This window comes from Ovis canadensis, chromosome 19 (assembly GCF_042477335.2).
Source record: "Ovis canadensis isolate MfBH-ARS-UI-01 breed Bighorn chromosome 19, ARS-UI_OviCan_v2, whole genome shotgun sequence".
In the NCBI taxonomy this organism is placed as follows: Eukaryota; Metazoa; Chordata; class Mammalia; order Artiodactyla; family Bovidae; genus Ovis; species Ovis canadensis.
Genome location: NC_091263.1, coordinates 68,283,931 through 68,311,047, shown reverse-complemented (window position 1 = coordinate 68,311,047; position 27,117 = coordinate 68,283,931). Strand labels below are relative to the sequence as shown.

At 51.2% G+C, this 27,117-nt stretch overlaps 1 protein-coding gene and 1 long non-coding RNA gene across 2 annotated transcripts in view; one reads left to right on the top strand and one right to left on the bottom strand.

The window, feature by feature from the left end:
• Positions 1-368: 368 nt before the first annotated feature.
• LOC138424272 (uncharacterized) lies at positions 369-25,403 on the bottom strand. The gene is made up of 6 exons (XR_011250725.1): positions 25,030-25,403; positions 24,864-24,949; positions 24,522-24,584; positions 3,074-3,212; positions 2,291-2,412; positions 369-1,214 (listed from the first exon to the last, which is right to left on the bottom strand). It is a non-coding gene; the product is annotated as an uncharacterized lncRNA (long non-coding RNA).
• Positions 23,121-27,117, top strand: part of LIMD1 (LIM domain containing 1) — a 73,260-nt gene continuing 69,263 nt past the window's right edge. The window contains exon 1 of the mRNA XM_069560887.1: positions 23,121-25,239. Within this exon, the coding sequence (XP_069416988.1) occupies positions 23,847-25,239 (1,393 nt within the window). The 5' untranslated portion in view covers positions 23,121-23,846. The remainder of the gene's footprint in view (positions 25,240-27,117) is intronic.

The following is a 27,117-nucleotide window of genomic DNA, read 5'->3' as shown; positions in this document are numbered from 1 at the left end:
ACACCCCACACAATACTCCTCACACATACCACATACACACACCACCTCAATACACACACACACCAGCTCACACACACCCCCCCATATACATACTCCTCACACACACCACCTCAACATACACACACATACACCTCCCACACATATATCTTCACACATAAACACACACACTATACACTCTTATACGCCCCCCCAACAGACACACAGATCATAGAGAACACATACTTACCACATACACACCTTAACACACACATACCCACCCCTCACACATTGCAAATATACCACATTATATATCACACACACGTTATACCGCATTCTGCACACACACACACCCCACAGCATACATACCAGCGTGCAACACACACACATACCCAAGCCAAAAGGCTTTTTTGGGGAGTAATAACTGGTAATTATTTTTGCCAGAGGACTAGCCTCACAGGTGACTGGGGGCATTGTGGGGAGGGCAATTTTGTCTTGAGGATTAATGTAAGTCATTGCTGCCAGGCAGGGAAGGGCCGGAGGCTGGGGCCAGGGTAGACAGTTACACAGGGAGGCTCCCATCCTCACCTGTGCTCAGGTGACCCCATCACCAGAGCTGTCCAACTGCAGGGACCCCTCCTCTGGCAGTACCCACCTGTGGTGAGAATCATCTGTATTGATGGAAGCATAGTAATAAGTCTGGGCTCTCCTGTGTGTTGAGCACTGACTTTGTGCAGAGATTGAACCTGGCAAGTGGCGGGTGAGATGGAGGACCCTAGAGCTCAGCATGGCTGGAGTCCCTGCTCACTCAGGTCCTGGCCCTGAGAGCTCCGTGGTCACAGGTGGGGCAGGCAAGCTGAGGCACAGCGCTGGACCGAGGCAGGGGTCAGAGGTTTGGACTGGAGCCTGTCTGGGGTGATGACAAATGCGAGCCTCCCAGAGGATGACCTTGGGGGTCAGGGAGAAGCAGAGACAAGGCGTGGGGGTTGGGGGGTGGCTCTTCACTTCCAGATCCCATCTTGTTTTTATCTGCATGCCGATCTTTCAGCTTAAGAGCCAGGAATGTGAGTCGGAGGCTGCTCCCTGTAGGAACGAGCTCAGGGACAGATTCCAGGTGAAGATGGAGCACCAGGTCCCCCGCACGGTCCAGCTCCCTGACATCCGCTACTGCAGCCCCACCGGCTGCCGTCAGCCTGTGATGAGCCGAGCCGTGCCCCGAGGTGCTCAACAAAGCGAACCTGGAGTGAACAGAACAAGATCTCTGCAGGATGGGTCCACGCACTCCCAGCCCCACGTCTCCACGCTGCCCCCAGCTCACTCAGCCCCAGAAACCCTGGCTTCTTTGCTGTTCCCCAGCCACACTGGGCACACACCTGCCTCACAAGCTGAGACTTGGAGTCCCTCTGCCAAGAAGGCTCTTCCCCAGATCTCTGGTTCTCTCACCCACTTTGGTCCCCAGTCTGTGAGGTCCTCCCAGATCATTCTATACAAAACACCACTCCACCCCCAGTATGCCCTGCTCCCTAGCTAATAACCAAACAGTTTGCATATTTGTCTTATCATGTGTCTCTCCCTCCAGAAAGTCAGCTTTGTGAAGGCAGGTACTCTTGCAGCCTTATTTTATTTACTTACAGTTGTTTTCCTCTCTGTTGTGTCTCAGGCCCAGAACACCATCAGGCACACAGTAGGTGCTCAGTAAATATTTGCATGAATGATTCTGGTCCTAAGTGGGCTCAGTGACCTTGAGCACTTTGTTAACCCAGCAGAGGTTTTAATTTCCTTAATTACAAAATGGACACAGTGATGCCAGCTAGTGGGTGGGGTGGGTGTCCTGGAAGGGAAATCTGAAAATAGTCTGTGGATATTTTGTAAACTGGAAACTGCTGAGCGCCCTAAATGACAGTCCTGGGATTTCTCTGCCAAGGGAACAAAATGACAGCAGCTGGATGGTTTCCTGCTCCGCCTCTCAGTTAAGACTTGTTGCCTGGGCTGCCGCAGAATCAATAAAGGTAAGTCACGCAGTTTTATTGGAGCACATGAGCTTCTTGCAAATACAGTGTGTGTGTGTGTGTGTGTGTGTGTGTTTGAAAGTCTTGCTTGTCAAGAGCTGGGCTGACCCAAGGACTGGAGGCCCTCAGGAGAGGGAGCTTCAAGCAGAGGCCACGTGGAGACAGTGAGAAGGCAGTGAGCTGCTGCTGGAGGGAGCACTGGGGCTTTATTTTAAGGCTGACAAGGGTGAGGGAGCAAAATGCGATGCAGTAGGCTTTCACTGGATGTTTCCCCGGAACGAGAAGGAACTCAGGTTTCTACTTACCGTAAGGCGGGGTGGGGCCCACGGGAGCCAGGCAGGGGAGACAGGTGACAACCACAGACCAAAAGGAGCCTGTCGCTATGCTGGTGGCCCTGGGCTCGGACTGTCGGTCACAATGATCCTCTCTGGGCCAGAGCCACAAAAAAGAAAAAACAAAAACCTCTGGACAGTAGCACAAGGCTGAGAAACAGTGACCCGTGGGCCAAATCTGGCCCTCCACCTGTTTTTATAAATAAAAATTTATCACAACACTGCCATTTATTAATTTTCTGTGGTTGTTTTTGCAGAGATCCGTAGTTGCGACGGAGACTCTGTGGCCCACAAAGCCTAAAATATTCATAGTCTGGTCCTGCGCTGAGAAAGCTTGTTGAACCTCAGAATGATGAGGGGGGACGTTGGGTTTGAGGGGTCTGAAAACTTGGGTTGAGTTCTGGTGCATCTGTTTTCAATCTGGCGCCTGCAGGCAAAGCCTTCGCCTCTCCAAGCCCCAGTTTATTTACCTGTGAAATTGTGTGGTAATGCCCATTCTGCCTAGTTGCCGTGAGTATTTAATAGATAATGTATTTATTATAACTCTTTCTGTTATTTTTCGTGGGTATCTTAAATGGCAACGTGCAAGCTTAACCGATAATCATCTTCCTTGAGTTAACGTTATATCACTTGACAGTGGACAGACTGAACTCTTACAGAACTATCCTCTCCTGTCCTTCTGTCAAATTATTTTGTTATAAATCCCACATAAATTGGTTACTAAAAATTCTCTTTTTTATTTACCCAAATACCTACCATTTTGTGTGTTCTTGATGCTTCCTGCAGATCTGACTTTCGATCTGATTTCCCATTGCCCTGAAGAATTTCCTTTGGTGTTTCTTATAGTGCTTCTGCTGGGAGTACATTCTGTCAAGTTTTGTCAGCCTTTGTTTATCTGAAAAAAAAAAAATGTTCTCCCCCTACTTTCACTGGATATGGATATCTTGGTGACAAATTTCTTTCAACATTTTAGATGCCATTCTGTTGATTTCTGGCTTTCACTGTTTCTGATGAACTTTAGCCGTCATTCTTTTAGTTATTCCATTGAAGATATGTTATTTCCTTTGGCTACTTTTAAGGTTTTCTCTTTGACTCTGTACTTCAGTGGTTTGACTAGGGTATTTCCCCTGAGGATACCCACTCCGTGGATACGGTTTTCTTTGTTTTTACCCTGCTTGGGTTCATGAGATCCATGCCTCTGTGAGACAGCATTCAACAATTTTGGAAAACTCTCTACTGTTAAATCTTTAGTTCTTCTGCCCCACTTTTTGTTACTCCCCTCCCTTTCTGATATATCACTTACATTTATGTTAGATCATTGATGTTTTCTCACAGTCTTCTGGTACTCTCTTCTATTCTTTTTCCTTTTCCTTCTTTTTTAAAAAAATCAAATTGCATGCATTTGTAAGAAACAGTACAAACGGATCTGGTACCATTCCCCCAGTGGTAACATCTTGCAGAAGTACAGTAAAATGTCACAACCAGGATAATAATATTAATAGAATCCACTGACCTTATTCAGAGTTCCTCAGTGTTACTTGTTGGACCGGTATGTGTGTGTGCATGTGTTTGGTCGAGTGCAGTTTGGTCACAAGGGTAGGTTTATTGTGTGTCCCCCACCGTGATCAAGATACGGAACAATGAGCATAAGGATTCCTCGGTTGCCTTTTTATAACCACTCTACCCCCTACCACATCATCACCCAATCCCTAGCCCCTGACAATAACTAATCTGTTCTCCGTGTCTACAATTTTGTCTTTTCAAGAATGTTACATAAATGGAATCATATGGTATGTAACCTCTAGGACTGGCTTTTTTTTTTTCTTTTTGCGCAGCACAATGCCCTTGAACGTCATCCAGGTTTTTGCATTTATCAGTAGTCTGTTCATTTTTATTACTGAGATGCATTCCATGGTGTGTACACACTATCTTTAAGACATCTGAGTTGTTTACAGTTTTTCAGTTCAGTTCAGTTCATTTCAGACGCTCAGTCGTGTCTGACTCTTTGCGACCCCATGAATCGCAGCACGCCAGGCCTCCCTGTCCATCACCGACTCCCGGTGATGAGTTCACTCAAACTCACGTCCATCGAGTCGGTGATGCCATCCAGCCATCTCATCCTCTGTCGTCCCCTTCTCCTCCTGCCCCCAATCCCTCCCAGCATCAGGGTCTTTTCCAGTGAGTCAACTCTTCACATGAGGTGGCCAAAGTACTGGAGTTTCCGCTTCAGCATCAGTCCTTCCAATGAACACCCAGGACTGATCTCCTTTAGGATGGATTGGTTGGATCTCTTTGCAGTCCAATGGACTCTCAAGAGTCTTCTCCAACACCACAGTTCAAAAGCATCAATTCTTCGGTGCTCAGCTTTCTTCACAGTCCAACTCTCACATCCAGACATGACCACTGGAAAAACCATAGCCTTGACCAGACCGACCTTTGTTGGCAAAGTAATGTCTCTGCTTTTGAATGTGCTATCTAGGTTGGTCATAACTTTCCTTCCAAGGAGTAAGCGTCTTTTAATTTCATGGCTGCAGTCACCATCTGCAGTGATTTTGGAGCCCCCAAAAGTAAAGTCTGACACTGTTTCCACTGTTTCCCCATCTATTTCCCATGAAGTAATGGGACTAGATGCCATGATGATGATTCGTTTTCTGAATGTTGAGCTTTAAGCCAACTTTTTCACTCTCCTCTTTCACTTTCATCAAGAGGCTTTTTAGTTCCTCTTCGCTTTCTGCCATAAGGGTGGTGTCATCTGCACATCCGAGGTTACTGCTATTTCTCCCGGCAATCTTGATTTCAGCTTGTGCTTCTTCCAGCCCAGCGTTTCTCATGATGTACTCTGCATATAAGTTAAATAAGCAGGGTGACAATATACAGTCTCGACATGCTCCTTTTCCTATTTGGAACCAATCTGTTGTTCCATGTCCAGTTCTAACTATTGCTTCCTGACCTGCATACATGTTTCTCAAGAGGCAGGTCAGGTGGTCTGATATTCCCATCTCTTTCAGAGTTTTCCACAGTTTATTGTGATCCACACAGTCAAAGGCTTTGGCATAGTCAATAAAGCAGAAATAGATGTTTTTCTGGAACTCTCTTGCTTTTTCGATGATCCAGCAGATGTTGGCAATTTGATCTCTGGTTCCTCTGCCTTTTCTAAAACCAGCTTGAACATCAGGAAGTTCACGGTTCACGTATTGCTGAAGCCTGGCTTGGAGAATTTTGAGCATTACTTTACTAGCGTGTGAGATGAGTGCAATTGTGTGGTAGTTTGAGCATTGTTTGGCATTGCCTTTCTTTGAGACTGGAGTGAAAACTGATCTTTTCCAGTCCTGTGGCCAGTTTTTTAGCTGTTACCAATAAAGCTATGTATGTATAGCCTTTTGTGTAAACATAAGCATTTATTTCTCTGGGCTAAATGCCCAAGACTATAATTCCTGGGTCGTATGAATTATAAATTTACTTGCATGTCTTTGAGTTCACTGATGTGCCTAGTCTGCTGGTGAACTTATATAAGGAATGCATAATTTCTGATACCATATACTTTAATTCAAATTTTTCCATTTCCTTTCTAAAATTGGCTTTCAATAAATAAATAAATAAATAAAAATAGGCTTTCATTTTTCTATTGCATTAGTCATGTTTTCCTATATTTGTCTATCTTTTTACATAACTTTAAAAATATATTTAAAGTTATTTTAAATGCTTCATCTTTAAAACGTTCCAACACCTGAGTGTCTGTGTGTGTTTCTATTATCTGTTTCTTTTCTCTTGGTGGATCACATTTTCCTGCTTCTTCATGTGTCATAACTTTTTTTTTTTTTTAATGCCAGGTGTAGTTATAAAAGTGCAGTAGAGGATGGGATGGGTAGTAGTCTTCCCAGAAAGGACTTGCTAAACTCTTCAGACACTCAGTCATAGCTTTGGTAATTTCAGTTCACTTAGTTTCAAGTCTTGAGTGGGTATCAGGCTCCTCCCTCCAGCAGAGATGGCCTCTGAACGGGTGGCTAAGGAGATCTGGCAACTCTGGACATCATCCCCAGGTACTCTGCCAGATTTCTAAATGACATTCTTCTTTACCAGGCCAACCACTCTTCAGCTCTGAGGGCTTCCCTCCAGGAAGCCTTCCTGGAGCCTCTTAGCTACGTTAGAGTCCCCCACCACCGCCACACACGTCTTCCTCCATGCCTTTGCCGCATTGCTTTGGAATGACCTGGATCTCTACTCTCTCCTGCCCCCTCTCCATTCCCTCAACATATAGGCTCCTTAAGGACAAGGATTGTGTCTCATCCTTCACTGCTGCTGCTGCTGCTAAGTCGCTTCAGTCGTGTCCGACCCTATGCCATTTCCTTCTCCATCATCCTTCACTGTTTCCCCTCAACAGACAGTGGTTGTGAATTGGGTCAAAAGCGAACACTTACAGAATCATTCTTGAATGAGCAAACAGATGTCTGGACGAGTGTGTCACCACAGGGGTGTCGGGCCATCATGGCATTGAGAACAGGGTTTTGCGCTGGGTCTTCAGTCAGGCCCAGAGCAAAGAGGCCCTTGATCCGTACACCCAGCCCTTCTGAGAGACGCAGCTCTGTCAGGAGGTGGAGAAGGGGAGACGACAAAGGGACCAAAGGCGGGGACGCCAGCACTGACCTTTCTGGGCAAGTTTTGTGGATGGTTGTTCTGGGAGGTGAGGCATATCGGAGCATTCTGTGCCTATCTAGATGGAACTAGGGGATTCCCTGGAGGAAGGAAAGATGTAGGCATTGACTTTCTATGGAGGAGGACTGGATGAGAGTGGGGGTGAGCAGGTCACCCAGAGACGGCCTTCCTGACGTCCTCACGGACCGATGGCACATTGGCACCTGCCCAGTTTCACTTTGTAAACTTGTTTCCAAGAACGTTTCTATCGGTATATGTGCCAGAGTCACATGATGAAAATGAGGCTGGACGAGCCACCCATTCTGGGAGAAAATGGCGGTCCCCAAGTCCAAGTGGTGGGTTCCAGAGAGTGGTGATGGATCCCTTGACACTCAAGACAGAAGCAGTAGCCTCTGGATGATGTCCCAGTGAGATGGCAATGTACTGTGGGTGGGGGGCAGATGATGAGGACCAGCGGGAGAGCTCCAGCTCTGAGAGGGAGTGGGAGCTGGTAAACACTGGAAGGTGGGGTGGTCCCAGCAGAGGGGACAGCCTGTGCAAATGCTCGGTGACAAGAGAGTCCTCAGCATCACTGAGGAACTGAGAGGCATGAGTGGCCAGGACAGAGTGAGTGAGGGCAGGGGCCCGCGAAGAGGTGGGCGGGAGCCTGCTTAGCCATGTGAAAGATCCTGGTTTTGTTTGAGGCTGATGCTGTGTGCAGTTCCAGAATATTGACTACAGTGGATATTGGCTGAAAAATGAGTGAGCGGGTGAATGAACACATACTATCAAGTAAAGTGATGAGAGGCACACAGACATAAAGATGGAGACCCACACGGGACAGCGTGACTTCCACAGAAGCCAGAGGTGCTGAGAATGTCTCTCCCCAGGGTCCTGGCCTGCTCCTGCCAAGGGCCCCGCCTGTGGCCCTCCACGGGAGACCCGCCTCTCGGCCTTCCCAGCTTTTCCTCCCAGGTTCCTCCTTTCTGTGTAGGGAAGAGACGCCCACACGCAGGAGCGGCAGGGCCTCTGAGACCCCAGGCAGTGCTGAGAGAGCTGAGATCCAGGCAAGTTTCTTCTCTAAACACTGCCCTTGAATAAGGCAGCCACACTTGCAGAGGCACTGCCCAGGCTCAGAGGACAGTCAGGGTGCTTTACTGTAAAGGGCAGAAGGGCGGTCCCTCCACCTTCCGCTTTCCTGCCTTTTCCTCTCAATTTGGAGGCCAGAGGTAGCCTGTTTTTCCGTATGGACTCCGTCCGAGGTCTGCACACATTTGAAGAAGGAGTGTAGGGTGCATTTCCCTCTAAGGTGACCCACTGCTGCCAGGAGATGACTACACTTCATCATGGCTTTTCACCCGCTTCTCCCCGTTTTCAAATTCCTTCATGAGCATCACCACCTGGGGTGAGGGTTTAACCGGGAGTGTTTTCACTGAGCTTTTTTTAAATTAATTACTTAATTCTGGTTGTGCTGGGTCTTTGTTTCCGAGGGCGGGCTTTCTCTGGTTGCGGTGAGCAGGGGCTGCTCTCCTCTGTGATGCCGTTGTGATGGCTTCTCTCGTTGGGGACCCCGGACACTAGGCACGTGGGCTTCAGCAGTTGCAGCCCCTGGGTTCAGTAGTTGTGGCGCGCGGGCTTAGTTGCTCCGTGGCGTGTGGAATCTTCCCAGAGCAGGGATTGAACCCATGTCCCATGCATTGGTAAGCAGGTTCCTATCCACTGTACCACCGGGGAAGTCCGTGTTCTCACTGATTTTAAATCCAGAACCCCAGGAAGCCCTAGGGGGTTGCCTCCCTCTCCCAGCCGCACCCCACCCAGCTCATGAGCCCAGCCACACCCTCTTTCAGTTCCTGAAGGGTGAGCACTGCCCCGCCACCCGCTCGGTCCAGATGCCCAGCCACCCAGCCACCCTTCCTCTGGTTCTTCCCCTTGGCCTCCAACACAGTCCTGGTTGAGGCGTCACCTCCTGGCAGAGTCCTCCCTGAGTGCTCCACTCCTCACCTGTCCCTCATGCCCGATCGCTTGCATAGGAACGTGGTCTTTGCCTTCCCCAGCTCCTTTTACAACTCGTGATTCTCCATCCATGTGCGACTGTCCCAGGTGTATCTGTCTCCTGTTAGCTGGGGGCTCCACCGGGCCAGGGGCGCATCTGCTTCATTCCCGAGGCTTCCAGGGCACTGAGCACAGGGCCAGGCACTAACTAGGTGCAAGTGAATAATTGTTGAATGAATGAATGAGCTGTTATTATACTTTCACCAATGCGCCTCACTGTGGGACTCTGCAGTATCATTTTCCAGGGCTGCCGGAACAATGGACCACAAACTGCGTGCTTTAAGCTACAAACATCTTTTTTCTCACGGCTCTGGAGACCTGAAGCCCAAAGTCAGGGTTGGCAGCCAGGCCACGCCCCTTCCGAAGGCGCTGCGGGAGAATCTTTGCCTCTCCCTAGTTTCCGGTGGTTGCCCTCAATCTTCTCATTGCTCACTCGCCCTCGGATTGCTCCAGCCTCTGCCTCTGCCTCCTTATGGTCTCTCCTCCCAGCTTCTGTGTCTCTCTTCTTCTTGTAGGGACACCAGTCACGTTGGATTTAGAGCCCACCCTACTGCGGTTTGATGTCATCTTTTAAAAAATATTTATTTTTTTGGCTGTGCTGGGTCTCAGTTGCGGCTCGAAGGATCTTTGATCTTTGCTGTGGCATGCGAGATCTTTAGTTGTGGCACTTGAACTCTCAGATGTGGTCTGTGGGATCTCGTTCCCTGACCAGGGATCGAACCCTGGCCCCCCAGCATTAGGAGTGCAGAGTCTTAGCCACTGGACCACCAGGGAAGTCCCCAGTTTGACATCCTTTTGACTGAAGACATCTGCAACTCCTCTATTTCTAAATAATGTCACCTTGTGAGGTTCCAGGAAGGATGTGAATTCAGGGGGGGTGGGGTTGACCAACCCAGTGCGGGTCTTCAGCTGTCTGGTTTCTTCCTTCCTGTCTGGTTTCTCTAACCTCCTGCCCACGTTCCACACGCCGCCGCTCCCACACCTCCCCGTGATGGTAAAATAACCGAGTTACCCCACCCTCCTCTTCTCCCATCCCTCTTCTCTAATCTCCTGGCACCCAGAATCCCCGGTTGAAGTCACACTCCCTGACAAACAGGAGGAAGGGTAGCCGACTGTGTGCCAATGCCCTTTGTGTTCCTCAGTGTGAGGTCACTTTTCCCCTCACACTGGAACCTGGGAATCACCAGCTCACCCAGGCGCCGTCATGGGGATGCACGGCGACTTGGGTGGATGGATTAAGACAGGCTGGGGCTCAGCGTTAGCGTGCTGCAGCCGACACCAAGAGGCATGGGAATGCTGCATGCAACCCTCGTGAGGGAATCTGTGTCTCTTCAGAAGGGGACAGAGGGATGACCCCAGTTAGAGACGGGCTTTGACATAAGACTGTGCATAAGCCTGACCTTGGGGAGGGAGGTTCAAGACGGAAGGCACATGGATATACCTATGGCTGATCCATGTTGCTGTATGGCAGAAGCCAACCCAGTATTGCAAAGCAGTTATCCTCCAATTGAGAAAAAAGACTGGCCCTCCCCTCTAGGCGCAGAACACGGGCTGTGTGCAGCTTTCCAGTCAATTTCTGGAAGCTCCAGGTGTGTTAGCTTGGGTCCACATGTGTGTGCATGCTCTGTCGTGTCCAACCCTTTGAGACTCCCTGGACTGTAGCCCGCCAGGCTCTTCTGTCCACGAGACTCTCCTGGCAAGAACCCTGGAGTGGGGTACCATTTCCTTCTCCAGGGCATCTTCCCAACCCAGGGATTGAACCTGCATCTCCTGCATTGGCAGGCGAATTCTTTACCACTGAGGCACCTGGGAAGCCCAGCTTGGGTCCTCTGAAACACAAATACCAAGATGAGATTCCAAGTGCGAGAGAGTCTTGGAGAAAACACCGGCACAGGAGGAGGGGGAGGGAGGTGCAGGAGGAGATGCTAGTTAACCCTGGGGGAGGAGAGAAGGAGGGGCAAAGGAAGGCCTTCCTCAGGCCAGAGTTGCCTGCGGAGGAGCCCCGCACCTCCCAGGAACAGGCCTGTCTTAGCATCTGTCCCCGCCAAGCTCAGCCAGGGGCTGGGCGCAGCCCGTGGGACGTGTGGCCTCATGCCCATGCCCCTGGGCCCAGAGCCTGGCATAGGGGCATCAGGCAGTCCTGTTCCCCCACCGTAGGAGACTGGAGGGCCTGCCCATGGCCACCAGGCCCTGCCGTTCTCTCCCAGCCCAACAGTAAGCTTGGGCCCTATCAGGGGAAGAAGCCTGGGGTCTGGGGAATCCCAGCCTGGTCAGCTCTCCAGTGGGTGGGGCTGCAGGACGGGGACCCAGGCCTCCCTGCTAGCCTAGGATGAAGGTCACCCAGGAGAGCCAGCCCGCTGCAGTAGGAGTTTCCATGAAGCATGTTCACATCAATGAGAGCTGGATGTCCTTGAAGGAAATGAAACCATGAAATCATTTTCAACCCCAAAGGCCCAGTTGTTTTGACAGGAGAAAGAAACAGTGGCTCCAGCCAGCCCTCAGATGTGCTGGGTGCCTGGTGGACGCCTGCTCCATCTTTCTGTCGCCGCGCTTGGAGGGCGTGGGGTACATCTTTTCCATCTTCGGGAGTTTGTGTTTTTATAGGTTTAGAGGATTGTGAACCTTTTTACTTCTCAGTATTTCGCATCTTGAGTTCCCCGGTAGGCTGCTTGTGCCAAACTGACCAAGCATGACACATAGCTTTGGCCTCAGGGCTACATTTTTAGCTCCTAAACCACTGAGGCTTCAAGAAGGGGAGGGGGATGGGTGTGAAGACGTCAGCAGATGTGAAATCAGGCAGACAGAAATAAACAGGGCGCTCCTCCTTCCTGTCGGCAGGGCTCAGGTTCTCCACGTGGCTGGACCCTTCTCCTCCTGAGGGGTGGGGCGGGGGTTGGCGACAGGCAGCGGCTTCACACCCCAGTCCCCAGTTCACCGTTTCTCAGGCTGCCCTCCCAGCTCACACCCCAACCACGCTGGCTGGTGTAAATGTCACAGGCACGGTTTTCCTTTTTCACGTTGCTCTGCTAACATAGCACAGAGGTCCCCAAACCCTCTGCCCTGGCATCACCCACTTCCTTATTACCCAAATGAAATAGAGCCAGCCCATGTCCCCATGACACCAGGCGAGGCCATGGGCCTTCTCAGAAACTGCCCTGCCAGTGACCTCCATGGTGCAAACCCACGACAGGGATAGACCCGCCTGTTAAGGCCACATTCTCTTTCCCCTCTTCTCCTGGGAGCTCCCTGGCCACTCTGCCTCAGTCTCCTCCTCCGGCCCTTGCCTCGCTCTGAGCACTTCAAGACCTGGTCCTGGGCCGCGTGTCCTCTAGCTACACGCCACCCCTCACGCCCCGTCCAGGTGAGCTCCCTCAGGCCCACGACTTCCCGACACCACTGACTCCAGACCTAACGTCCAGCCAGATCTCCCTTCTGGCCGCTCAGCTGGCTTCTTCGCCACCTCTCTTGATTTCTCCCTCCAACCCTGTTCAGTTCAGTTCATTTCAGTCGCTCAGTTGTGTCCAACTCTTTGCGACCCCATGAATCACAGCACGCCAGGCCTCCCTATCCATCACCAACTCCCGGAGTTCACTCAAACTCATGTCCATTGAGTCGGTGATGCCATTCAGCCATCTCATCCTCTTTCATCCCCTTCTCCTCCTGCCCCCAATCCCTCCCAGCATCAGTCTTTTCCAGTGAGTCAGCTCTTCGCATGAAGTGGCCAAAGTACTGGAGTTTCAGCTTTAACATCGTTCCTTCCAAAGAAATCCCAGGGCTGATCTCCTTGCAGTCCAAGGGACTCTCAAGAGCCTTCTCCAACACCACAGTTCAAAAGCATCAATTCTTTGGCGCTCAGCTTTCTTCACAGTCCAACTCTCACATCCATACATGACCACTGGAAAAACCATAGCCTTGACTAGACGGACCTTTGTTGGCAAAGTAATGTCTCTGCTTTTGAATATGCTATCTAGGTTGGTCATAACTTTCCTTCCAAGGAGTAAGCATCTTTTAATTTCATGGCTGCAGTCACAACCCTGTTACCGTCGGTAAAAGAGCATCACCCATCACCCAACCCTCCAACTGCTCAAATGGGAAACAGGAATTCTCCTTGGTTCTCTCCTTTTCCTTGCCTTCCGCATCTCCATCCACAATCTCCCAAGTTATCTCAAGCCCGTCCACTGTTTTTAGTTCAGATCGCTACTTGTTTTAACAACGTGCAGGCGTGCTAAGTCATTTCAGTCGTGTCCAACTCTGTGCGACCCTATGGACGGTAGCCCACCAGGCTTCTCTGTCCGTGGGATTCTCCAGGGGGATCTTCCCAACCCAAGGATCGAACCCTCATCTCTTTTGTCTCCTGCATTGGCAGGTGGCTTCTTTACCACTTCTGCCACCCGGGAAGCCCCGCTTTAACAACACTCAAGGCCAAATTCAGCTATGAAAGCTGTCCTCTGCCCCAGCCCTGGCAGGCTCAGCACCCCTCTCCCAGTCCTCCCCAGGTTCCAGCCACACTCACTGGGCTTGCTGCCCCAGGGCTGGGCGCCGCCTTCCCTCTGCAGGAATGTTCACCTGACGTCTGAGGGCTTGGCTTTTTCTCAGCCTTCAGATCTCCCCTTAAGCATTACCGTACCTCCCTAACACACTCCCTGAAAATGCCTGCGCCTCTGTTGTGCAGAGGACTGTCGTGTCCCCCTTTACTCCACTGTGAGCCACGTGTGTGTGTTAGCAGTGGGGGTGTGGTGAGTAGGCTAATAACCAAAAGGCTAATGGATTGTTTCCATCGTCTCCAGGGCCTCACTGTTAGCACCACAGAGAACTGGCTGAGAAGTAAGTGCCGCCTGTTCGCTCGCAGCTTTGAGTGAAGGACACGTGCTTCTCTCCCCAAAGTCTTTCCATGAGCTGACGAGGGGCCACGGAAAATCCTGTTCCCTCCCTTCTAGAGCAGACTGGGAGGGTCGTGGCGTTTCCCCTCCCTGTTTGTGGTGTCTACTTAGTTCACAGAGCCCTTGTTAATACAGGACAACGGCCACCCCTCGACAACAGTGAGTGAGCTGGGGAATCACCTGACCTAACCGCGGGCCAATCAGAGTTTCTTCCTGAGAATTAGAGTTTGAGACAGACAGTGGAGTCAGTCTTCCTATGGTGGCCTGGACTCCAGCAGGCGGGACCTGGGGTCGGTGGTGATCACCACGTGGCCCGAGGAGTTGATGGAACGTCTGTGATGAGCAGAGAGGAGAGGGTTGAGGCGGCCCCCTGACTGAGCACCATCCTTCACACCCCAGGCATCTTTTACAGGAGAGACAAATACATATCTTATCCTTGTATTCAAATACGCTCTGCAAATGGAAAGCCCTTGATCACAAAATTCATTTGCTTAACAAAAATTGAGCATCTCATTTACTTACACCTGTGGATCTCCAGTCTCACAAGGAAGACAGGATACTTAGCAGCAGCAATGGAAATTTCTGGAGCCCACAGAACAGAGGGCCAGCCCTGGATGGGCTGGATGAACCTCCCCCTCTGTTCCCACTGGAACCCCGTGCCGTGTCCTACATCCCTCATCAGCCTGTTCCAGATTCCGATCCTCTCTTCGGGCTGGGGCTGAACAAGAGACACGCTCTTTTTAAACTTTTTTTTTCCCCAGATCCCCAGCGGATGGCACCTCGTAAGGTCAAGAGAGGTCCTGGCTGCTTTGACTTGTTGAGGCTCCCAGTATATTTGAAAACAAATAGCATCAGAATAGAGTTCAAAGTTTGTGGCATATTTTAAATATTTACATGCAATGAAATAGTATGTTAGTATGTTTAACATGCCTAAACTCACACAAAACTCCACACTCATAACATGGCCACAGGACTAATTTTTAAAATTTTTCTTTCATATTGGAATGTAGTTGATTTACGATGTCGTGTTTTAGGTGTACAGCAGCCTGACTCAGTTAGATATAGACACGGATCTATTCTTTTTTGGATTCTTTTCCCATATAGGTTATTACAGAGTGTTGAGAATTCCCTGTGCTGTACAGCAGGTCGGGTTGATTATCTGTTTTATATATAGCAGAGCGTATATGTTAATCCCTGATGGCTCAAGTAAAGAACCCGCCTGCCAGTGCAGGAGACAGAGGAGGCGAGGGTTTGATCCCTGGGTCAGGAAGATCTCCCAGAAGAGGAAATGGCAACTCACTCCAGTATTCTTGCCTGAAGAATCCCATGGACAGAGAAGCCTGGTAGGTTATAGTCCATGGAGTCACAAAGAGTCGGACACAACTGAATGACTAAGTACACATCTTAATCCTAACTTCCTATTTATCCCTCCTCCCAGGATTTTTTCATTTTTTGGCCATGCTATATGGCGTGTGGAATCTAGCTCTCTGACCAGGGATCGAACCTGTGCTCCCTGCACTGGAGGTGCCGAGCCTTCACCACGGGACTGCCAGGGCAGCCCCAGGATTTGTTTATGTTTTAAATGAGTTCCTTGTCCCCTGCGTGGGCAACATGGCTGCTAAAGGGACAGAGGCATGCAGCTGTGATACGCGCCTTCTAGTTTCACTCTTGTTGGCACTTCTGTTTGCCTTCACTTGAAGACCAGGATTAAAGTGTGAGACTGGGCCCCTGTGTGAAGGGCTGGCAGCTCCTCGGGAGGCCCTGGGGTAGACAGACCTCTTTCTGCTTCTGTTTGCCCCTGGTTTTTTTTCAGGTAGACCACAGACTCAGTTGCTTCATTTTTAGCCGTCTTTCTTTTTTCTGTCTTTAAACTTTCTTAGCTTTTCCTCCCCCCCTGGATACAAACTGTAACCTATTTACTCTATAGCATGAAAAGACATGGGGGGAACTTCAGTGAGACTTAGTGAAAGAGCCAGTCTGAAATGATTGAAACTATATGACATTCTAGAAAAGGCAAGACTACGGAGACAGAAAAATATCAGTGGTTTTCAGGGCTTAGAGGAGAGCGAGAGATGAGCTGGCAGGGGACTTTTAGAGCAGCGAGACTGCTTCGTATGATACTGTAATGGTGGACACACATCATTTTACGTTTGTCCAAATCCATAGACTGTATGACACCAAGAACAAACCTTCAGGTGAACTATGGACTTTGGGTGATGTGTTAACATAAATCCATTGATTGTAATAGTTATACCACTCTGGTCAGGATGCTGATGGAGGAGGAGGCTATGTGTATAGGGTCAGGAAGCATATGGAAATCTCTGTATTTTCCACTCAGTATTTCTGTGAAACTGAAAATTGTACTTGGAGTACACAAAAGTGTCTTTCTACCCTTAAAAGTGCTCTAAAAATTGTTTATTTAATTTTTTTTAAAAGAACATGTGGCTCTTATCTTCAGGCTGCATCCAGTGGAGATCAATTCCTAAGTGGGAAATTCATGGATTCACAAATTTAGGTGCAGACAGAACCTCAGACGTCACTCAGAAATCACTAGAGGTAGGGAGCAGACATCCAGGGATCAAATCCCAACTCATCTGTTAATACCAGCTGTGTGTCCTTGGGCAACTTAGTCAACCTCTGTGCGCCTCTGTTTTTCCATCTGTAAAATGGAAGTAAAGATGGACTTTATCTCAGAGAGCCATTGTGAGGATTGAATGAGATAATTTATGGCAAACTCTTAGCTGGTGCTCCGTAAATATCAGCTATTGCTGCTGCTGCTGCTGCTGCTGCTGCTAAGTCGCTTCAGTCGTGTCCGACTCTGTGCGACCCCATAGACGGCAGCCCACCAGGCTCCCCCGTCCCTGGGATTCTCCAGGCAAGAACACTGGAGTGGGTTGCCATTTCCTTCTCCAATGCATGAAAGTGAAAAGTGAAAGTGAAGTTGCTCAGTCGTGTCTGCCTGTTCGCGACCCCATGAACTGCAGCCCACCAGGCTCCTCTGTCCATGGGACTTTCCAGGCAACAGTACTGGAGTGGGGTGCCATTGCCTTCTCGGAATATCAGCTATTACTAGCATTCAAAAAAAACTGGGGGCGGGGCACACCATGCAGCAGGCGGGATCTTAGTTTCCCAACCAGGGATCAAGCCCACACCCCCTGCAGCTGGGAGCATGGAATCTGAAGCACTGGGCTACCAGGGAAGTCCCCTTTGTATGTGTGTGTGCCCAGTTGCTCACTTGTATCTGACTCTTGCTGATGCTGAAGCTGAAGCTCCAGTATTTTGGTCATCTGATGCAGACAGACAACTCATTGGAAAAGTCCCTGGCGCTGGGGAAGATTGAGGGGAGAAGGAGAAGAAGGTGTCAGAGGATGCGATGGCTGGATGGCATGAACGTGAACTTGGGCAAACTCTGGGAGATGGTGAGGAACAGGAAGCCTGGCGTGCTGCAGTCCACGGGGTCACAAAGAGTCAGACACAACTCAACAACAACCTCACTCTCTGCGACCTTATGGACTGTAGCCCGCCAGGCTCCTCTGTCCATGGGATTTTCCAGCAAGAATACTAGAGTGGTTGCCGTGTCCTCCTCCAGTGCATCTCCCCCACCCAGGGATCGACTCTGCGGCTCCTGAGTCTTCTGCCTTGGCAGGAGGATTTCTTACTATTGGGCCACCTGGGGAGCCCGGGGAAGTCCCCTAGCAGTGTTATTATCCAGGATAATATTCATTCAGTTATTCAACAGTAACTAGTTGAGCGGCATGTAAGATACCAGGGTGAACAAGGCAGAGCTGGTCCCTGCCCTCACAGAGTGCACAAGCTGGTCCAGCCTCCTTCTGGGTACCGGGTGATGTTGAAAATAGAAGATACAGCTCCCATCTGGGCTTTGCAGGCAAGCACCCACTGATACACACACTCTGGAAGCAGCTTTAGTAGCCAAGCTGGGCTGCCTGTGTTCCAATCCCAGATGCCTCCTAGCTGTGGAATTTCAAGCAAGTTCCTTCCTTCCTCTGTGCCTCAGTTTCCTTGCTTTTATAGAGGAGGGCATAATCTCAACGTTCTGTGGCAGCCTGGACAGGAGGGGCGTTTGGAGGAGAATGGGTACATGTATATGTATGGCTGAGTTGCTTTGCTGTCCACCTGAAAGTATCATAACATTGTTAACCAGGCCTTGTGGTTGTTCAGTTGCTCAGTTGTGTGTCCAGCTCTTTGTGATCCCATGGACTGCAGCACGCCAACCTTCCCTGTCCTTCACTGTCTCTTGGAGATTGCTCAAACTCATGTCCATTGAGTTGACAGTGCCATCCACGCATCTCATCCTCTGCTGCCTCTTTTTGCCTTCTATCTTTAATCAGTGATACTCCAATATAAAATAGGTTTGTTTGTTGTTTTTTTTTTTTTTTAAAAAAAAAGGAGGGCAGGAATAGAACCTATCTCATGAGCTGTTTTGAGGAATCAACACTGTAACATATACTGAGTGTAGAGAATGGTGCTGGGCAAAGCGTAGGTGCTATGATGCTTTTCATAATTGTTGTTCCTGTTTTGACTCATCAACGGTTCTAACTCTGACTCCATTGAGACAGTAACCAGCAGAGAGCAAGGTGGAGCTCCTTGGTGACGATGAAGAAATCCAGGCAGTATGGTGGAGTTCTCAAGAGTACGCCTGCCTCGTGGGTGTTTATCCCAGGGCCCTGCTTGCACAGGTGTGATACGGTTTATAAGTCAGCCATAGCCACAGAATATGTAAGAGCTAAAACCTGGAGGCGGCCTAAAAGTCTGTCAACAGGAGACTCGTTCAGAAACCCATGACTCACCCAAAGAAAGAAATGTTAGCCCTCTAAGAGAACGAGCCAGCTGTATGTGAAATGATGTGAAAAGGTTTCCAAGAGTACTGTCAAATGCAAAAAGCAAAGGGCAGTGCACTTTTACTTTCTGTGTTTTAAAAAAGAAAGAAATGTACATGCCTGCGTACTTTGGTCATAGGGTGTGTCTGCAGGGGCACCAGAGACTCCTTTCACCACGTGTGCTCTTTTGCACCTTTTGAACTTGAAGCTGTATCCTTGTGTTACTTATTTAACAACCACACACGAAAAAGGAGTAAGCAGAAAACTGGTGCTGATTCAAAAATCAGCACTCCAGTTCACTGTGTTCTGCTAAACATATTTCACTGCACTCTGAGCAGATGGCCCAGGAGGGGTTGGGCCCGGGCCAGGGGGCAGCCTCCCTCCCTCGTGGGTGTGTGGGGAGCCTTGTGGGGAGCCAGGTGGGGCCCTGTGGCCAGGCACATGCCTGCAGCTGGGCCTTCCTGTGCAGCGGCAGGCCGGGGTGTGGGGCTGAGGCTGGTCAAGAGCGGGTGTTAATAGCACACACAGGGCAAGATCACGGTCCTCATATCGGGGCTGGCCTGGGCAGCTTTCCAGGGCAGACAGTCATGAGACACAGGCCCGTTAGGAGTGCCAGGAAAGGGCCTTCATCGAAGCTGCTTCTCTCCATTCATGGGACAGTTCCGCAGAGAAACTTGGGACTAGAGACAAAGGCTAAGGTTCAGGAAACAGCTTTGGAAGGGCCAGGGTTTCCTGGCCTGCTTGAGGCATCCGTGGGATGCAAAGAGCCCAGAGGAACCTGGGTTCTTAGTTCTTCATCCATCCGCCTGGCTGAAATACAAAGATTCTTTTCAGAGCTCTCCCTGAAGTAGCCCTCCAGCTTTAGGACACTCGCCGCATTGTGTGCTGGGACATTCCCTGTAGCCCAGCAAAAGGGACAGAAAGGCCCTTTCAGTTAACTGCAAAATAAGCAGGGCTCCGTCCAAGGACGGGGCCCTTTGCCTCCTGGGCCCCCCGGTAATTCATTGGCTGTCTGAGCACCGTTTACTGCCTCTAGTCTGTTGGACGAGGGTTTTTCAAATGTCGCTTTGTCAATGATTCTTTATACATGCTTATATAAAAACATATATGTAGGCATGCAAACAGATATTCTCAGTCCAATACGTTCCTGTATACGTTCAGACACACACACGTACAATCCTACGTAGTCATACTCTTGCCTGGCAAGATATATGGTCTCCGAGGCAGATCAAATATCTGGTACAAGGTGATCAAACAAGATCTTCAGAAGGTTCGTAGTGACACACAGAGTTACAAGAGGAAGAATACGGTCTCCTCTGTATTCTTCTCTGAACTGCTTCTCTGAATCTGGGTCATTGTTAAGTCCAATGAATTATTTCCATGTTATTAATTTAATTACTATGGACATGTCTTTATAGCTTATTTATTCATTTATTTTAATGGTTTTACTGATTTATTTTTGGCTGTGCTGGATCTCCGTTGCTGCATGTGGGCTTTTCTCTAGTTGCGGGGCATGAGCTTCTCACTGCGGGGGCCTCCCTTATTGTGAAGCACAGGCTTAGCTGTCCCGTGGCATGTGGGGTTTCCTAGACTAGGGATCAAACCCGCGTCCCCTGCCTTGGCAGGCGGATTCTTAACCACTGGACCACCAGGGAATTCCGAAGTCCAAGTAATTCTTTCTCTCTGTGGATGGTAACACCTGTACTTCCTCTTCTGATGTGACTCATGCATTCATTTATCAAGCATTTGGGGGCCCTACCCCACACCAGGCAGTGTTTTGGTTTCCTGGGCTACTGTGATGAACAAAATGGGCAGAGATCTGGGGCCTCGTGATGTTTGCATTCTGGTGAGGAGACAGCTGGTCACTGTGGGGGCAGGTGGGGTTGGGGATGGAGATGGGGCAGGCAGACTTCCCAGGGAAGTGACCGTTGAGTGGAGACCTGAGGGCTGTAAAGGAGGGAGTCAGAGGCATATCTGTGGAGCAGTTCTAGGCAGAAGAGACAGTGACTCTCTTGTCCCTCTAGTTACATTGCGCTCACTTGGCAAAAGGCAGCCCTGGTTAGACCCAACTCCACACCCACATCTGTGCAACGGAACCTCGACTGGAGAGACACGTGCCCTGGGCTGGCTGGCCTCCTTGTAGTTCAGGGCCAGGATCTCGGGTGGAAGCGGAGGTGGGGGTGGGGAGAACAGGGGGAGGCTTCATGCTTTCATCATGAATTCTTCTTCAGCCCATTCACGCTTTCACTGCCCTAAACAGCCAGTTCCCTGCAGCCGCATCCCCGGGTCACTCTCAGCTAACTCTGTACCTCCTACCAGTTCAGTTCAGTCGCTCAGTCGTGTCCAACTCTTTGCAGCCCCATGGACTGCAGCACACCAGGCTTCTCTGTCTGCTGCCATCTCCCAGAGTCTGCTCAAATTCATGTCCATTGAGTCAATGATGCCATCCAACCATCTCATCTTCTGTCGCCCCCTTCTCCTGTCCACAATCTTTCCCAATGTCTTTTCCAATGAGTTGGCGCTTCGCATCAAGTGGCCAAAATATTAGAGCTTCAGCTTCAGCATCAGTCCTTCCAATGAATATTCAGGAATGATTTCCTTCAGGTTTGACTGGTTTGATCTTGCTGTCCAAGGGACTCTCAGGAGTCTTCTCCAACATCACAATTCGAAGGCATCAATTCTTTGGCGCTTAGCCTTCTTTGTGGTCCAGCTCTCACACCTGTCCATGACTACTGGAAAAACCATACCTTCGACTATATGAACTTTGGCATCAAAGTGATTGTCTCTGCTTTGTAATACACTGTCTAGGTTTGTCATAGCTTTTCTTCCAAGGAGCAGGCATCTTTTAATCTCATGGCTGCAGTCACCATCTGCAGTGATTTTGGAGCCCAAGAAAATAAAATCTCCCACTGTTTCCATTGTTTTCCCATCTATTTGCCATGAAGTAATGGGACCAGATGCCATGATCTTCATTTTTTGAATGCTGTATTTTAAGCTTGCCTTTTCACTCTCCTCTTTCACCTTCATCAAGAGGCTCTTTAGTTCCTCTTCGCTTTCTGCCCTTAGCATGACGTCATCTGCATGTCTGAGGTTGTCTACCTGCTCCTGAACCACATTCTGGATTTACAGAGTACGAAGCACAGTCATGTGTATTGCATTATTTGTTCCTTGTCACAACGCTGGCAAATAGACTCACTAATTCACTTATTCAACCATTAGGTACTGTGACGTATAGATATTGGGCATACAGATATGGTCTAATGGGGTGGAAAACCAACCAACCACCAAAAAACCACATGTAAACAGATAAATATAAATAGCGATCAGAACGATGAGGAAATAAAGAGGATGCCGAAAAAGAAGGGTTCTAGAGATGGTTATTTTGGCAGAGATGGTAAGACGAGCCATGGAGAAGTTCAAGGGCCAGCTCTGGGCAGACACCAAGAAGCTTCTGCAACTAGTGGCAGGGAAGACTCCCCAGTCAGACCTGCCGCGGGCAGGCAGACCCTGCCAGGGCAGGAAGGCCGGTGTGGGGTCGGTTCAATCCAAGTCCTTGGTAAGCACGGAGGGTTTAACCAGGGAACTGACCTGTCTGGTATCGGCCTTAGGATTAAGATGTTTGCTCTCTGGGAAATGAAACCTCTCCAGGGTCACCTAGGAGGTAATGCAGGGAGTGGTGGGCCTTGCTAGGGTCCCCAGGAAGCACGCCTGGCACCCCCAGCGTCGTGCGGATCTACTTGGGGGATCAGAAAGCCTCCCGTGAATAATGAACCAGCAGGGCACGTGATTTTATGGCCGAACAGAGGGACTTAGGACGCTCGCTCCGGGCAACAACGTGCCTTTTAACCCCCTTTCAGAGGACCTGGGCAGCCATGCACGCTTCGCTAGTCATGATGGCATCTTGGACCCTTCTCCCTCTATGCCTCGGTCTCCCTACTTGTCCAAGAGGACTTGAGCCTGCCCTCAGGTGACTCCGTGGGTCGCCAATCCTGCACCTTGTGTAGGGGCGAGGGCACTGCCAGGGCCAAGCCGGCACAAGGGGTTCACTTTCCACTCGGGAAACTGAGGCACAGTGGGACGAGGAGCGCGCGACCTCGGGACTCCCGCAAAGTTCAAGCGGCACGTCTCCGGTCCACCAAGCCGTCCAGGTCGCCTGCCAGCGATCCCCGTGGAGTGGCCTCCGCCCCGCTCTGCCCAGGGACCGGAGCCGGGCCGGACTTCTCCGGGGGCGGCCCCACACTCCAGAGCTGGAAGAGGCGCGCGGGCCACACCTCCAGGTTCCAGAGCCGGCTCGGGCTCCGGCCTGCCCCGGGGCGCCCGCCGCCGCGCGCGCCGACCCCGCCCCTCTCCCGCGCCTCCGCCCCTCGGCCGCCGCCTCCGCCTCCGCCTCCTCGCAGGCCCGCGACGTGCCCGGCCGGCGACCGAGCGGCGGGGACGGCGTCCGGCGCACTCACTTCCGCGTCCCGCCGCCCTCCGGCTCGCGCGCGCCCAGCCACCGCCGCCATCGGACAATAGACCAGCCGCCCGGCTGCCGTGAACTTCCCGCCGGGGCCCGGCTGGCCCGTGTGCCCCGGATCCCGAGCCCGGATCCGTCCCCGCGCCGGCCACGATCGCAGCTCCGCGCCACCAGGGGAAGCCGCGGAGGACCGAGCGCCCGGTACGTGCTCGCGCCTCCCGCCGCCGCGCCTTCGCTCCGGCCCGGCCGGTCCTGGGCCCTCTGCTCTCTGCTCTGAGCAACTTTCCCTCCTGTCCAGCGGCTGCTGCCTTCTTGTGGGTGTCTTGAGTTTGGTTGCTTAAGGAGGATGTGATTTTTTTTTTCTTCCGTATTTCTTTTACGTTTTATGATTTGAAACGGAGAGAAGAACTCACAGCCAGCTCGGACAGCCAAGCGCCGCCAGCGGCCCCCACGCGGACACCTCCGAGGGGAAGGGGAATTGGAAGCAAATTTGGCCCAAGTGACTTTGAGGCCTCAGCATCCGCTGGACTCTAAGGCCCTGGGTCATGACGCCCATGGTGGGCAGGTGGAAGGCTGTACCTGTCCTGGGCTGGACTTGAGTGTCCGCCCTCTGCCAGGACCCCCACTGCCCCACCTCCACGCACTCAACTAGGCTAGGCCAGGTGAGCAACATGGATAAGTACGATGACTTGGGCCTGGAGGCCAGTAAGTTCATTGAGGACCTGAACATGTACGAGGCCTCCAAAGATGGACTCTTCCGAGTGGACAAGGGTGCAGGCAACAACCCGGAGTTTGAGGAAACACGCAGGGTGTTTGCTACCAAGATGGCCAAAATCCACCTGCAGCAGCAGCAGCTCCTACAGGAGGAGACCCTGCCCAGGGCGAGCCGGGGTCCCGTTAATGGTGGGGGACGCCTGGGCCCACTGGCCCACCGGGAAGCTGGTGGGGGCAGCAAGCTGGCCGCGGACGGTGCCGCCAAGCCCCCTCTCGCTGCCTCAACCGTGGCCCCTGGGACGACCACCACCGTGGCGCCTGGGCAGCTCTCGTACCCACCCCAGGAGCAGAAGGCCAAGCTGTACGTCCGGGGTTCGAGGCAAGTCAGCCAAGACTGTGGGTCCAAGGAGAGCATGGTGAATTCTGAGATGTCTGCTTTCCATCGGCCGGGCCCCTGTGAGGATCCCTCCTGCCTCACCCACGGAGACTATTACGACAACCTGTCCTTGGCAGGCCCCAAGTGGGCTGACGACCCGGGCGTGTCCCCTGGCATCAGGCTGGGTGTAGGGAGTGGGTGGTCTGGGACCCCAGGGAGCGACCCTCTGCTGTCTAAGCCCTCCAGGGATCCTCACCTGTACCACCAGCAGCTCTCCGCAGGCTCCGGCAGGTCTTTGCAGAGTGGCCTGGATGGTGGGCTTGGAGGAGGCAACAGCGAGAAGCCAGTGGGGGTCTGGACCACCGCCTCCTCCCAGCGAGTGAGCCCTGGCCTCCCTTCCCCTGGCCCAGAGAATGGGGCCCTCCCAAGGTCTGCTCAGCCCAGGACCCCTTCTTTCTCAGCGCCTCTGGCCCTGAACCGGCCCAGTCAAGAGTCTCTTCCCAGAACAAACTCGGTTGTAGGGAGTGAGGTTTCAGGCACGATGCCCAAACCCACTGTGGACCCTCAACCCTGGTTCCAAGATGGGCCCAAATCTTACCTTTCTAGCTCTGCCCCTTCATCCTCTCCAGCCGGCATGGACCATATGCAGACGGGTGCTGTCCCTGGGCTGGGTCCCAAGCCTGGCTGTACAGATCCTGGTGTTATTTCCAAGCTCAGCCCCAACAGCCTTGCCCATCCAGTGATGTCCACCCTGCCTGAGTTACCTTCTAAAGAAGGTGCCTCCGGCTGGGCCTCTGATGGCAGCCTGGGGCCTGTGCTCCCGGAGACGCCGAGTTCCCCCAGAGTGAGGCTACCCTGCCAGACGCTCATCCCGGGCCCTGAGCTTGGACCCACGGCCGCCGAATTGAAGTTAGAAGCCCTCACCCAGCGTCTGGAGCGGGAGCTGGATGCTCACCCGAAGGCCGATTACTTTGGTGAGTAGTGAGAGGCTGGCGTGGTTGCCCACAGTGGGTGACGGGGTCCCTGCATTTGGGTGTTAAAGGGGAAGCGCCCCCCCTTCCCCCACCAGGGGTGCTGTCGCTCTCCTTGAGTGGGCCTTTTTTTTTTTTTAATTTCCTCTTTCAGCTGCTTCTTCTGAAACTTGAAAAGAGGCTTGAGATCATCACTAGGCAGAAAGCGGATCTTGCTACTGGTGGTTACTCATATGCGAAGGGCGGGATTGCTCGTGACTGCTCCCTGCAAAAAGGGAAATCTGTGACTTTGGATTTCAAGGGTTTCGGGAGTGACTTAGAACCTGTTGCAGTGACTGGCTCAGGCGGGACCTGAATGGGCTTCTTAGAAGGCCCATGGACCCCTGAGGATTTGTTTCGTCAGTTGTTGGCTGTGCCAGGGGAGCCTGGCTATTAGAGGACCAGTGGTTGGGTGCGGGCTCTCTGCAGCTCCCTGTGTACACGTGTGTCTGCCTGCACGTTCTGTGTTCAGCGGAGGGAGATGAAACTCTGACCTGGAAGGCTTTGTTCTAGAGCAGTCATTCTCAAAAGTGTAGTCTGAACCTGCAGCGTCCTTTTGCCTGGGAACTAGTTAAAAATGCAAATTCTCAGGCCCCACCCCAAACCTACTGCATCAGAAACTCTGGCGTGGGGCCCAGCAATTGGCAGTTTTCACAAGCCAGCTCCGGTCCTGACGTTCTGGGAAATTGGAGACCTGTGCATTAGGCACCTTCCAACTCAGCACCCCAACCCTGACTACTAGCCAGCAGCCAGGTTATACCCACAGTCGTGGCTCCTAAGAGAATGGAAGATGTCCCTTGTTGGTTTTACTCCCTCTTGCAGGGTTTGTTTTATTCTCTTTTTAAAGCCACAAACTCTTGGAGACTGCTGGCTTCAGCTTTTATTTTTGCCTCCCCGCAGAGTTTGGAGGCAGCAGAAAAGCAGAGATAGCATCCTGTTGAGTAACGATGTAGCCATCTCACAGAAGCGCTAACTAGAAAGACAGCCTATTGTTAGAGAGCCTGAGTTTTATTTGTTTTTTAAATTACTTGTGATTGGAGTATCGTTGCTTCACGATGGTGTGTTAGCGTCCACTGTTCCGCAGAGAGAATCAGCTGCATGTGCGCCTCTTGCTTGGATCGCCTTCCCATTTAGATGGCCACGCAGCATGGAGTCGAGTTCTCTGAGGTGTACAGCAGTTTCTCATTTTATTTTATGCATGGTATCAATATTTTATTTTAGTTTTTCATTTTTGAACTCTGCGTAGTTGAAGTCACTGTTTCCCCGTATGAAGGCTTTTGGCGGGGGGCAGGGAAGGCCCTGCATAGGGAGGGTGACTGGCTTGCTGCTGTCTGTCTGCCCCATCCTGCATGAATGAATGATTCTGTCCCGAGGTGCTTGGAGGGACGTGTCTGAGGAATGGGCACTGTGTTCTTGCTTCTCATGAGAGCCTCGCAGGAGCAGCGCTCACACCACCCTGGGCAGTCAGAGGTCAGGGTGGCTGTTTACTTGCCGTTTATGGTTTCGAGCGTGCAGCGGCCTCTCACTGTGAACACCCTCTCACTGTGAACCATCTCTTCTCCTTTGCAAATCGCCCTCCTTGGGAATAATACTTTTCTCTGGAAATACTGTGGGCTTTTTTTTTTTCTTTTTAGTTTAAACTGTTATTCTTTTTCCCAGTTTTATTGAGATGTAATTGACACACAGTATTGTATAAGATGCACAGCATAGTAGTTTTTTAAAAGATTTCTAAGTTTTTGCTTTTTAAAAGGTTTTTAATTTTAAAGCAAATTTCTTTTTAGCAGTGCTGGGTCTTCATTGCTGCTTTTGGGCGTTCTGTCTAGGTGCGGTGAGCTGGGGCAA